At 54.7% G+C, this 12,227-nt stretch overlaps 2 protein-coding genes across 9 annotated transcripts in view; one reads left to right on the top strand and one right to left on the bottom strand.

Annotated features, from left to right (window-relative positions):
- The window catches only part of PPFIA4 (PTPRF interacting protein alpha 4), a 60,114-nt gene extending 53,792 nt beyond the window's left edge, over positions 1-6,322 (top strand). For all 7 annotated transcript variants that reach the window (XM_041119915.1, XM_030000508.2, XM_030000510.2 and 4 more), the window contains 7 exons: positions 120-295; positions 1,083-1,180; positions 1,856-2,031; positions 2,255-2,323; positions 3,172-3,349; positions 4,494-4,585; positions 5,072-6,322. In XM_041119915.1, coding sequence (XP_040975849.1) covers positions 120-295; positions 1,083-1,180; positions 1,856-2,031; positions 2,255-2,323; positions 3,172-3,349; positions 4,494-4,552 — 756 coding nt within the window. In that variant the 3' untranslated portion in view covers positions 4,553-4,585; positions 5,072-6,322. The remainder of the gene's footprint in view (positions 1-119; positions 296-1,082; positions 1,181-1,855; positions 2,032-2,254; positions 2,324-3,171; positions 3,350-4,493; positions 4,586-5,071) is intronic.
- Positions 6,323-6,460: 138 nt separating this feature from the next.
- Positions 6,461-11,012, bottom strand: MYOG (myogenin). 2 transcript variants are annotated; one of them, XM_030000549.1, is made up of 3 exons: positions 10,495-11,012; positions 8,040-8,121; positions 6,461-7,255 (listed from the first exon to the last, which is right to left on the bottom strand). In XM_030000549.1, the coding sequence occupies exons 1-3, from the start codon at positions 10,972-10,974 to the stop codon at positions 7,134-7,136; spliced, it is 684 nt and encodes a 227-aa protein (XP_029856409.1). In that variant the 5' UTR covers positions 10,975-11,012; the 3' UTR covers positions 6,461-7,133. The 2 variants fall into 2 exon arrangements, with proteins under 2 accessions (XP_029856409.1, XP_040975802.1); XM_041119868.1 differs by having other exon boundaries at positions 7,154-8,121; positions 10,495-11,006.
- Between the last annotated feature and the right edge of the window lie 1,215 nt (positions 11,013-12,227).

Genomic DNA, 12,227 nt, shown 5'->3' with positions numbered 1-12,227 from the left:
CTTCTCTGGCCCAGGTTTGGTCCTCAGGCTGCAGCACTGAACTGTCACTTGTCTCCTGGGAGTCTGCAGCTCCACCAAGCCCTGGTTTCTTCCTAGCTTCTCCATTTGCTTGTCCACAGACACTGGCCTATGGGGACATGAACCATGAGTGGATTGGGAATGAGTGGCTGCCCAGCTTGGGTCTCCCCCAGTATCGCAGCTACTTCATGGAGTGTCTTGTTGATGCACGGATGCTGGACCACCTCACCAAGAAAGATCTCAGAGTGCACTTGAAGATGGTGGACAGCTTCCACCGGTGAGTCCTCTCCTTCGGGAGGTGCCAGGCATGCAGTGTCTGCACATGGAGCAAAGGATGGGGCAATTTGAGGGATTCTCCCTGTCTTGGCCAGCCCTGGTGCTGGAGGATGGCTCTTCTAGGCTAAACTCAACTATGTGGTCTGGGGCAGCTCATATGGGCAAATGTCCTCCTTCATCACACTCCTTGCAGCAAAACTGCAGAGGACCAAGCCTTCTCCTGGCTGTGGAGCAAACCATGGGCAAAAATAAAGACTTGTCCCACCTGGTACCCTACTGGCAGGCAGAGCAGTCATCTGCCAGCAGCTCAACTTCAAGAAGGCTTATGCCATCTCAACCACCTTGCTCAAGCACCAGTATCCAGCCCTGTCATGGGGTACCACCATCTACCCTGACCCATGGGGCTGTGTCCTTGGGCCTGCCAGGGCCCTCCCTGCTCTGGGGATGAACCCTTCAGCCTGGGGTAGCCCCCATGGGCAGATTCCCCCTTCCCTCTCCAGCCACCAAGCACAGAGTACTGTTATTTGGATCCATGTGCTCTCAGGCAGGTAGAACAGGGTAAAACTGATGGAGTGGGGAATTACCATGGAAGGGAGGGACATTCCCCATTTTCCAGCTAAGATCTTTCCTTTGGGTCGTGTCTTTCCTGACCCAACCTTGAACTGAAGCGTCCTTTGGGCACATGGAGAGCGAGCAGGGAAGTGGGTCTCTCCACGGGTCCCTTTAAGCCACCTGCCCCACAGTGCTGAGCCCTCCTGAGGGGTGGGTGACGTCTTGTGTCCTTGCAGCACCAGCCTGCAGTATGGCATCATGTGCCTGAAGAGGCTCAACTACGACCGCAAAGAGCTCGAGAGGAGGCGAGAAGAGACACAACACGAAATCAAAGGTAGCAGCTGCATACATGATCCAGCTCTGGAGAAGGAGATGAGAAACCTCCCAAGAGATGCCCAGTGATGGTCTCTCTCCTATCCCTTATTTTTAACACAGCATTTGCTTAGGGAAAAATGTTATTTCTGAGGAACCACGCCCACAGGGCTGTTCTCCGGGGGGGGACCTCTCTGCAGTATTTCCCCAACAGATTGCTCCAAGTGCATTTATGCAGCTTACCCCAGTCAGGCATGAGGAGGGAGGAAGGGTGTCAAGACAGAAAAGATCCAGTCCGAGCATCAGATCATCTTCTCCTGCCCATTTCAGATGCTCAGGACAGCCCCCAGCTTGCTCAGCCTCCCCTTCCTCGTTGGCTGTCCTGAGATTCCCTGCACATCTGGCTGCTGCTTAGATTACATCTCATTATTGATAATGCCCCTAATTACACCAGCAGCCGTGGGTTCTTAGGATTAATTTTCACAGTTGTTTTCTGCCTGTTATTTCAGCATTTAGTTTGGTAAATTGAAGTGAGCTGTTCTGGCACTTGAGCACCCAGTATTGCTGCTGGCTCAGGAAGCAGAGTCCCAGGATCAGCCTGGGGCTGTGCGAAAGGACTTCAGGACATCATCAGGTCCCTGCAAAACCAAGAGCGTGCTTTGAGCTGGCCCTGAGACATGCCCTTGCTCTTTTGCAGACGTGTTGGTGTGGACCAATGACCAGGTCATTCACTGGATCCAGTCCATCGGGCTTCGCGAGTATGCAAACAACCTTGTCGAGAGCGGGGTGCACGGGGCGCTGCTGGCCCTCGATGAAAACTTTGACCACAACAGTCTGGCGCTTGTGTTGCAAATCCCCACGCAGAACACACAGGTAAGAGCAGCATCCTTGGGGGATTTTGGAGGAGGGTGGCCAGCATGAGACACAGCCGTGGTGTGACTCCACCAGTCCCACCAACTCAACTCTACCTTTCAAAGCAGAGGACTCAGATGGCACGTGGGCTTTTTCTCTGTCGTTCTCAGGCTTTCCTTGGATGGGAGTTTGTGCTGGAAACTGTTTCCATCGACAAGGAATGCTCATTTTTTGTTAATTTCAGGCTCGACAAGTGCTGGAGAGGGAGTTCAACAACCTGCTCGCCTTGGGCACAGATCGGAGGCTGGACGATGTGAGTACCAAATCTCTCCTGTGTCCAGATCATGCTGAGTGCCTCTTCTTGTACAAGACACAGGAGAGGCAGGACCTCTGCTCTCTCCCTCCTTGTCCAGTGGTGTCAAATAGTGCATCACAGGCTCTCTAGAGCAGTCACATGAGCAGTATTAGTGGAATAAGCTAAAACTATTAGACAAGGCCCTGAGGAACGTGCTGCCAGGCTGTGGAGGCAGGTGAGGAAGAGTCTTGTGCATCATTTCTAGTCTCATGCTCAGTGGGCTGAATTTCAAGTAGGCTCACCTGGCTTTCTTTGCCAGCTGCTTTAATATTGCCTTTTAGAGTCACAGATGTTCTGGGCATGACACATCTGTGGCGGGTAGAGCTGGTGGGTTAGAGATGCCCCGTTAAGCAGCCAGAAAACTGTTCAGGTTGAGTCACTGAAGCTGGGAATTCATCTAGATCTCTCCTATGTATAGCTTTCCTCCATGAGAGATGATAGCAGAGCCAGTCAGGGCTCTCTTTAGAGCACAGAGAGAAACAGGCTCTTCCAGATGCCATTATCTGGCCAAGGTTAGATGCATCCCTCAGGATCTTTACTGGGGCTTGCGTGTTGATGTCTCCAAGGCATCTTTGCAGGCAGGCTGGAAAGAAGAGATAGGCAAGCTGGAAAGGATAAAGCCTATGTCATGGGATCCCAGAGAGGTCTCCTATGTCCTTGGCCCAATTTGATCACACACTTCTGCACTGAGTTGGTCTCCATGTACAGGCACACCCTTGTTAGGTGGAAGGTTAGCTGGTATCTCACAGGGGCAGAAGGTCCTGCTGCCACTGATGCTGGGCCTATAACCTGCTCTTCCCTCACAGGGTGATGACAAGACTTTCCGTCGAACCCCGTCCTGGCGAAAGCGCTTCCGCCCACGAGACGTTCACAGCATCAACATGCTCAGCGGCTCAGCCGAGACGCTGCCCGCCGGCTTCCGCGTCACCAGCCTGGTGCCCCTGCCCCCTCCATCTGCCCCTGCCAAGAAAATGCCCCCAGAAGGTAGGTCACCCCCTTCTCCCCACGGTCCTCTCCCACCCCTGCTCAGACCTCATGGTGAATATGAGGAACAATGTGCCACCAGGAGAGGAGAGGCAGAGGGGCTTGCTGATCGCCTGCAATGCTGAATCCATGTCATCCTTGAGCCGTTGTCTGCTGTAAATGTTTTTTTTCAGGAGGGTTATTTCAGACTCTGGTTTGGTGTGCAATTTCTTTGTTTCAAACCTCCAGGACAAGGGATAGGGCTGGATTGGAGCATGACATAGGGATATGTGGTTTTCACCCTGGGTTTGGCATCCAGGTCAGACCCTGTTGGGGTAGCACTGGAGGCTGTCAGGAAGCAGCAGCCCAGTCTGGGCCAGTCTTGTTCATCCCCAAAGGGACTTAATTAACCAGCTCAATTCAGTCCGAGTGCTGCTGAGCAGCCGCTCTCCCAGGGCTGGTAGGCACCTGCTTTGACACGCTTGCTGCCCGTGCTGCTGGCTGTCGTGTGTTTTAGCTGAGCGCACATGTCCTGGGCTCTGCCCCACCACCACACGACACGACTCCTTTCTACAAGGTATCTTGGTCCCTTGTGTAGGGAGGCAAAAGCTCCAGCCAGATCACCCTGGTTTGTCCCCTGGACCAGGCGCCCTAGTCCCACTGTCCCAAGTCACCTGCCATATCCACAGTGGTGCAGAGCTGTCTTCAGCAGGCTCAGAAATGAATGTGTGAATGAGAATTAGAAAGTTAGGCTTTCACCTTCTGGCTCCAAGCCCCAGGCCCAGCTCTCCTCCTGTCTCCAGACTTGCTCAAATTTCAAAGCTTTCCATCCAGCAGTTTGGGTCAAACTTCTGTTTGACCTCTTCTACCCTGAGCCTTTCTGGCTGAGGACAATGAAACCTGGGACAAAATCCCTAGGTCTGATAGCACCCAGACGCTGGTAGTAGGGTGCTCACTGCCCAAGAGTAGGGATGGCAAGCGGCAACTTTCCAAATACCCTGGAGCCTTGAGAGCATCAAAGCTGGCCAAACATGCCTCTTTCTTTGACCCTCATCTTCATGTGGCTTCAGTGCACAGATGCTGCCTAATAAATGTTTTGGTGGGAAGCCGAGGGCTGATTGGAGCAGTCACTAATTGCATGCTCTGCTCTTTGACTTACTTCCAGTTGGTGCCTCTGGGTCGCCAAGGCTGGAGACCTCTACGGTCCGGACATACTCCTGCTGAGGGTCAGCGTGACGGGAACCAGCCCAGCCCTAGGTAAGTGCAAGGAGGACTGAGGCCTCAGAGCTGGATGGGGACCGAGAGGAGATCACGAGGCCCAGCATCCCCTGCCCAGCATCACCCAGGCAGGGTGTCTGCCTTCACCAAGGTTTGCCTTGCCATGGAGGACCGTGGAGATCTCAGTGGTGGGGGAGCAGCCCACTGCTGCCTGAGGCTTACAGGACCCTGAGATAATGCAGAAGGGATGCTCAGCATCCCAACCACATGTAGTTTGTCCAGTCCCTGGACAGAGCTCCACTGGGGACCCCAAAATGCCATCCTAGATAGGGGGGGTCCCATTGGGGTGAGGGAAGGATAGTCAAGCACTTCAGAGAGGCTCCTGGGATCCTCCTGTACCCTGGTGCATGGTTCCCCCATGCCAGGAGGATTCATTACCGACTCTATCTGGGTTTGTTGGCCTGTGGGTGCACGGGTGAGGATGAGCCGCCATCCTTACAGGGCTTTTCCCACTTCGTTTCTCAGCACATCCCCACTATCCGTACGGCCATGTGCTGGCTGCCTTTCAGGACAAGAGCCCAGCCTGCGCCTGCTCCTCGGCCCAAACCAACAGACGCTGCAGTCTTGCTGCTGTGGACCGAAAAGGATGCTCTCCCTTCTGCTTGTGCACCTCACTGCTTCCCCTGGCTCCCCGTGGCTCCCGCCTGTGGCTTGTCTCCCACCTCTCCCCACGCTGGCCGGGCTACAGATGCACTCACTGGGTGCCCACTCCGTCGCTGGCAGAAGCGTGGTGCAATCCGGAAGAGCAGCAGAGACACCCCAAAAGGGCTGCGATATTTGGAAACCTTTCTCCTGCCTGGTTCATGTTGCCAATACACCATGGGCTGCTGCACTGACTTGCCCAAGTTCCGGGCATCAGGGATGCTGCTGCCCACAGGACTTGAAGCCAAGGAAGATTCAGGCTCGTGAAAATCCTCATGCCGGGGTGGCCGGGCAAGGAGCTACCGGCAGGGAGGGCTGGGGCCACTGCCGGGGTTGGTGCTGCATGGCATGGAGCAGGGACTGGCCATCATGGGGGCTAGGAGGGTGGCTGTCTGCCAAGGGGTGGGCAGTTGGGGTGCTGCATTTTGGGGTGCTGCATTTTAGGGTGCTGCCAGATGCCACGTAGGGGGGAGGCTGCGCCTGCACGGCGGGTCCACGAAGAGCTGCGTGGGGAAGGGCTGGAACCGCCCCATACGGCTTGCTGCCAGCCGGGACGGTACCCAGCACCCACGGGAGAGGGGGCCCTCCTTAGGTGCCTGGGGAGACACGATGGGGGCACCCACCACCCCGAGACGTGCCCATCCCTTCTCCTCCGGGTGCAGAGGAGATGCTCTCCCCTCCTGCCTCCAAGCTACGGGCAGGGATCAATCCAGGAGGCTCTTAACTCGTCCCATTTCTTCCCTGTAGCGTAGGATCTCTTCGTCTCCTCATGCCACGTTTGCCTTGTGTGGCCCCTATTTCTGATGTGATATTTATTGATGGCTGGAATGACCTTATACTTATCATGTGCTGTCTGGAAGTGCAATATCTGAGAGGCTATACAGTCACGATGTCTTTTCGGTGTATTATTTGCCTAATACAGTATTAAATATTTTTTTAATTTGAAGAGTCAGTGAGCCCTTTATATCGATGCCCTATTTCTTTCGTCTTATTATTGGTACTGCATGGACTCCAAACCCTGGATCGGGTCAGGAAAGGATGTATGTGTGTTCCAATAAAAAGGATTTTAAAACAGTGCTGGCTTGAGCCTTCTTTCTACAGCCCAAATTAAAAATATAATTAATCTTTAGCTCCCCCGAGACTTTTTGGGGTACAAGGCTGAGCCCCAGTTGCAAACCAGTGAAATCACTAGTCTCTGCAGGGCTGATTTAAGCATGGGACATCCAGTTCCCACTGCTAAGCGACTGCGCTGAGGTCCAGCTGGATTTTCTGATACAGAGGAATCCCCAACCTGGGAATTGGAAGAGACCTGCGCAGAGGGGGACAGCAGTAAAGGAAGCCCTGAGCAGTTCAAACAAGAATGCCTTTATTTAAAAAAAAAATCCAAATAAGTTAGCAAAAATAATAATTAAAAAAAAAAAAACCACAAATGGCAACTCCACACAGCGTTCAGTAGAAAAGACAGCACGGGCAGCCTCTGCGGGGCTCAGCGCCCACAGGACACCAGCCGGAGAGAGACATTGGTCGAAGAGCATCTTGGAAAGAAATCAGCAAGCGAACCCAGCACACACATTGGCCCCCAAAAACCGATCGCCCCTGGATGGGGAGCGAAGCAGAGCCCGACGCCGGGCAGCCGCCCTTGCGGGAACCAGGGCCGCCGCCAGCATGGGGCCACGGCGCTGCCGACATCCCACCTCTCCCCCACTTTTTTTTTTCAGCTGGCCGAGCGGGAGCATTTCATGAGGAGTGGGAAAGGAGGCGAGTGATTCCAATGGTGCAGTCCATGACGCCGGAGGGATAAATATGATTTTCAGCGGCTGGACCCTTCTGGCATCTTATTCCCACCCCGTTACCAGCTCAAATTGCCGTGGGGGTTTGCACTGGCTCAGTTTTGAACCCGCTCCTCCTGGAACGTCACGGCCACGTCCTCCACGGCGATGCTCTCCACGATGGAGGAGAGCGAGTGGAGGTTGCGGTCCTCCGTCGCGTCATCAGCCAGGAGGTGATCTGCAGAGAGCAAGGGGATGATGACTCTGCTGGGGATGGGGTCCATGTGCTGGGGACAGCTCCTGGCTCTGCGCGGGGAGACCCTGTGATCCCCTGCCTGGCCAGAGTGACCTGGGGACCTGCTCTCAGCTCCCACCCTGGCAGGAGATGAAACCTTCCCCTGGAAAGGGCAACAGGGAGTGAAACTTTTGGACACATTTTAGGTTTTATTCCCCATTGGAAAATGAGATTTAAGTTTCTGCCTTCTGGGGAAAAAAACAGGTGGATTTAGCGGGGCGGGGGGGATAAATGCAGTAATGGAAAAAAAATCAGCAGCTGCAGAGAGGCATGGGGAGGGAAAGGGAGCCTGGGGCACTGATGTTCAGCGATGCTCAGCCAAGGCCAAGCCAAGGGATGGCGATGGACAAACCCTTCATGGGGCCCAAGCCACCAGGACCCCAGGCTGCTGCAGTCTGGTTTCTCAGCTCCTAAGAGCAGGCGTCTTGGTGAAATCAGGTGAAATCAGGGAGAAGCCTGAACTTGCAGAGCATTGAGCCAAGGAGGTGCTGGAGGATTTATGAGCCTGGGGGGAGATCATCTCTCTGCAGCAGCAGTGGGGAGAGAAGGACAAGGCTCCTTTTGTCCTCTGCTCCGAGCACCTCCTCTTGGAGGGGGGGGGGGGGGGGGGGGGGGGGTGGCTCAGCGATGCTCTGCTCCAAGTGCTGCAGTGTCCCCCACTGCTGTCCCCCCACGCTAGAGCCCAGCGAGGCTGCAGGACACCGGGATGAGGCAGGGAGGACCTTACCCGCAGGGTTGGTGCCGAACTCCAGCTGGCTGCTCCACTCAGGGCTGCAGGACGAGCTGCCGGACCCGCACTCGCTGGCTGCCTGCAAGGAGCCGAGATGTCGACCATGGGTCTCACCTCCTCCAGCCGGGCCAAACCCCACCAGCCACCCCAAAAACACCCCGGGGTGCCCAATCACTGCAGCACAATGCCCCCACGGAGACGGGCATGTCCCTCCCCACCTGCAAAGCAGCTGGAAGAGCTGACGGCATTTGGGGTCCCCAGAACCCATCAGGGACAGATGCTTCGTTAACCATAAAGGCTGAAAAAACCCCTTTGGGGGCTCTGGAGAAATGGGGCCATGCGCTCACTGCAGGTAAAAAAAGTGTCTCTTTACCCAGTGACTGTGAGAAAGGGCTAGAGACAGATGAATGTCGTTGGGCAAAACAGCTTTTTGCTGAAAATCACCTAATCAGGCTCATAAAAAATGACACAGGGGCTGGACACCCTCAGGCCATCCCAAGGGGATTCCTGGGGAAGACCTTTTGGCAGTTTGATTTGTGGATTTGGGGCTGAATGACTATTTCAGAGAAAAGAGCTGACAGCCTGAAAAATGAGAGAGTTACTCAGCAAAGCTCTGAATTAACTTTTTGTGTATGTCTGTCTTTATCTGGAAGTGGATGCCGGCTCACGTTAAACCCAAAATATGATTTATAAGAGCAACCCCAAGGACCCAACTATTTGTAGCAGCCTAGAACTGGTACTTTGGGTCTACAAGTTCACAGAAGCACAGGCTAATTAATTAACTTGGATTTATTTCCCACTAAAGTAGGGAATTCTCACAGGTATGATTTATTTTTCCCCAAAAATATTGGATTTTGCACTCAATATGAGAATCCCTGGCTATGCCTGGGAGAACGGATGGCTCGGAGCAGCAGTGACACAGGAACAGCTCCGCAGAGTTTTGGGCACATTTGCAGGGGCAGCCAACAAATCCACCCAAATCAAACCCAAGTGGATACATTGGATTTACACTGGGAAATCCCAAGAATATATAGGATGGAGCCTAAAAGATTTTTCAGTCCTTTATTCAGCTCTAAATGTTGGGCTACCCGGGTACCTGCTGTTTTGGTCCTTAAATCCCTTAGTCTTAAAGGAGATGAATCTCTGTGAATCCCTCTTTTCTGTGCCTCTTATGAAGTTCTTCTATATCTATATCTATCTAGGTCTCTATATCTATTTCTATCTATATAGCTACAGGTATATCCATATCCATATCTATACCATCTATATCCACTTCTACATCTACATCTACATCTATCTATAGCATCTATATCTGTATCATCTCTACCTCTACCTATATCGATAGCTATAGCTATCTATACATTTCCATATACAAAGCCTCAGAGCAGCGGGGAAGCGCATGCCCAGACATCCCCCCAGAAATCACAGGGCAGATAAAAATATCTCTCAAAAACTTGGTTAAACAACCAAAGCCTTGTGGTGTGACGGGGCCTGGCTTGCAGCATCTCTTTTTGGGGCTGTGGCAAGACACAACCGCTGCGAACATCTTCGCCTGGCTCTCAAATCAGCACCTTCGGTCTGAGAAACCAGAGGTGGCCCCACGCCGACCCCCTCGTCCCCTGCCCTGTCCCCTGCCCAGGTGTGCTGTGCCACACCGATCATCAGAAAAAGTCACCATGCCTCAGCATGTTGTTGCACCGGCAATCGCATGGCGGCGGGGGAGAGGGGAGGGGGGCTGCAGGTTTGGCACCCAGGAGCACTGATACCTGCGGGGTTTCGCCTGAGGCAGCGGGTGGTGACCCCACTGATGGTGTTCGGTCAGAGGCTTTGTGGTTTGTGCCATGCCGAGACTTTACAGGGAGAAAAAAGGAGCGTGTGCGTGTATCTGTGAGCAGGGGGATTTAACTTTATTTTATATTTTATTTATTTTAATTTATTTAATGTAATGTAATTTCATTTCATTTCATTTCATTTCATTTCATTTTGTTATTTCATTTTATTCTATTTTATCTTGTCTTATCTTATTTTGTCTTATTTTACTTTATTTATTTTAGTTTTATGTTATTTATTTCATTTTTGCCTTTATTATCCCTCCCAAGCCCAGGCACACATGCCACACTCAATGCAGTGTCCAGCACCGGACCATGCAGCCCCCACTACATGCATACACAGGGGAAGGCTGCTGTCAGCCCCTTTGCCCGGGGATCTGAGCACACAGCTGGGGCTGGATCAGTGCTGCCCTGGATCATTTCTGCTGGACGCATTCACCAGCCCACAATAGCAGCAGCTGCCTTGCCCCCAGGGCTGGGTGTCCCACTCCCCCCAGCAGGACCCAGTGCCCCAGAGCTGCCCGCAATGCCTCTGCTTGGGATCGCCCCCAGACAGAGCGTCACCCCCATGCTGGTCCCCAGCCCGGGTTTGGGGACCCCGGGGGATGCACAGAGACACTTACCCCAGGCTGGGGAGCGGCGGGGCGGAAGCGCAGGTCCCTCTGCTCCCGCTCCTGCTGGTTGAGGGTGCTGAGCAAGCTCTGCAGGCGCTCGATGTACTGGATGGCGCTGCGCAGGATTTCCACCTTGGGCAGCCGCTGGTTGGGGTTGAGCAGGGTGCTGCGTTTCAACGCCTCGAAGGCTTCGTTCACCTTCTTCAACCTGCGTTTCTCCCGCAGGGTGGCTGCCCGCCGCCGGTCGATGGAGACCGTCTTCCGCTTGCAAACCTTGCAGGCCCAGGGCAGGCATTGCCCGGGACAATGCTCAGGCAGGGCTGAGTCCTTCTCCTCCAAAGCCACCCTGCCCTCGGGACACAGGGCCACCTCAGGCCGCTCCGGGAACGCCGCCGGCTCGTAGCCCTGCAAGCGGGAGCCCAGGAAATTTTCCCCATCGTAAAACCTCTGGTCCGGGAAAAAATAAGGGTTGGTCTCGAAGAGTTCCATGGGCGCGCGGGTGGCTCGGGGATGTGTGCACGGCTCAGGGATGGCTGCTCCCTCTCCCCACGCCAACTGTTTGGTGCCATTTAAACCCTGGCGCTGGCATTAAATCATGGAGATAAATATAGAAAACCTAAAGGAAACCTGAGCCCGCCCTAAGCTGCTGCCTCACATCAAAACTTGTCCATCTGATTTCATGTGCTCTCCCCGCAGGGATTACACTGCCCGGACCGCGGTGTGCTGGGGGGGGTCTGGGGGAGCTGGCACGGCTGGGAGGGCAGCTCGGCCGCCCCACGAACAAGGGCTTTGTTTGAGCCCAAGGGTGTCACTGGGGATGGCGGGTGGCTGCCAGCTCCCCCCCGGCATTCCTGCATCATCTGGTCCCTTCAGTTATGGCTGGGATGGGGGGAGTTTACGGTGGCAGCCTGCCCAGCCAGGGCCCCCTCATCCCTTCATGGCTGCCCCCCTCGATCCCACGGCACCCCGGATCCATGCCTTCCCTGCGGTTTGACCCGACGGCAGCACAGCATCCTCCGCCGCTCGGCCTTTCCCACCTCCCCGCCCTGCTCTGCCCCACACTGCTCCTGCTCACCCCCCATATTTCCCATGGCCCCATCCTGCCCCTGCGTGTTGCAGCATAAAGGCCTGATCCTGCTTCTGCTGAAGCCGTGGAGAAGTGGAAGAATCCAGCCCCGGGAGGGACGTCCCGATGCAGGGAGCACGCCAGGGTCCAGCCCTTTCCCCGTGGGCACCCCTTGCCATGCAGCACCCACCCCGGTGCCAGTCCCTGCGCTCTGCTGCCCATCCCTCCTGCCTGTCCCACAGGAACAGAGTAGGCAGGCAGGCAGGCAGGAGCAGGCAGGACAGCACCAGGCCCAGCCTTTCCCCCACCATGGGCTTCCTGAAGGTCCCTGGCCAAGTCCCTTATCCCAGAGCAGCATTTTGGGCACAAAATCCATGTTCATGGCTTCTCCCATGCACCAAACCCAAAGGACACCTTCTCCCACATGTCTCCATGTCCTGGCAGAGGAACCCAGCTGGGCTGCATCCCCTCCCACCCTGGTACTGGCTTATCCAAGCTGGTCTCTGGCACCGGCCTCTGTACATGTGGATAACCAAAGCCCCAATGCCATCCTGCCACACCCTTCTCCCAGCAAAGACACATTACTCCCACCTTCCCAATGGGGAAACTGAGGCACAACCATGGATGCTGCATGAGCAGCAGCATGGGTGGGATTTTTTAACCCACCCCAGCCCTT

Source organism: Aquila chrysaetos, chromosome 24 (assembly GCF_900496995.4).
Source record: "Aquila chrysaetos chrysaetos chromosome 24, bAquChr1.4, whole genome shotgun sequence".
NCBI classification, from domain to species: domain Eukaryota; kingdom Metazoa; phylum Chordata; class Aves; order Accipitriformes; family Accipitridae; genus Aquila; species Aquila chrysaetos.
This window is presented reverse-complemented; position numbering and strand designations above follow the sequence as displayed.

Coding starts and splice junctions, on each gene's coding strand:
- MYOG (XM_041119868.1), bottom strand. CDS start 10,974: ATGGAACTCTTCGAGACCAACCCTTATTTTTTCCCGGACCAGAGGTTT. Junction 8,122..10,494: donor CCGCCGCTCCCCAGCCTGGG/GTAAGTGTCTCT, acceptor GGCTCCTTGCAG/GCAGCCAGCGAGTGCGGGTC.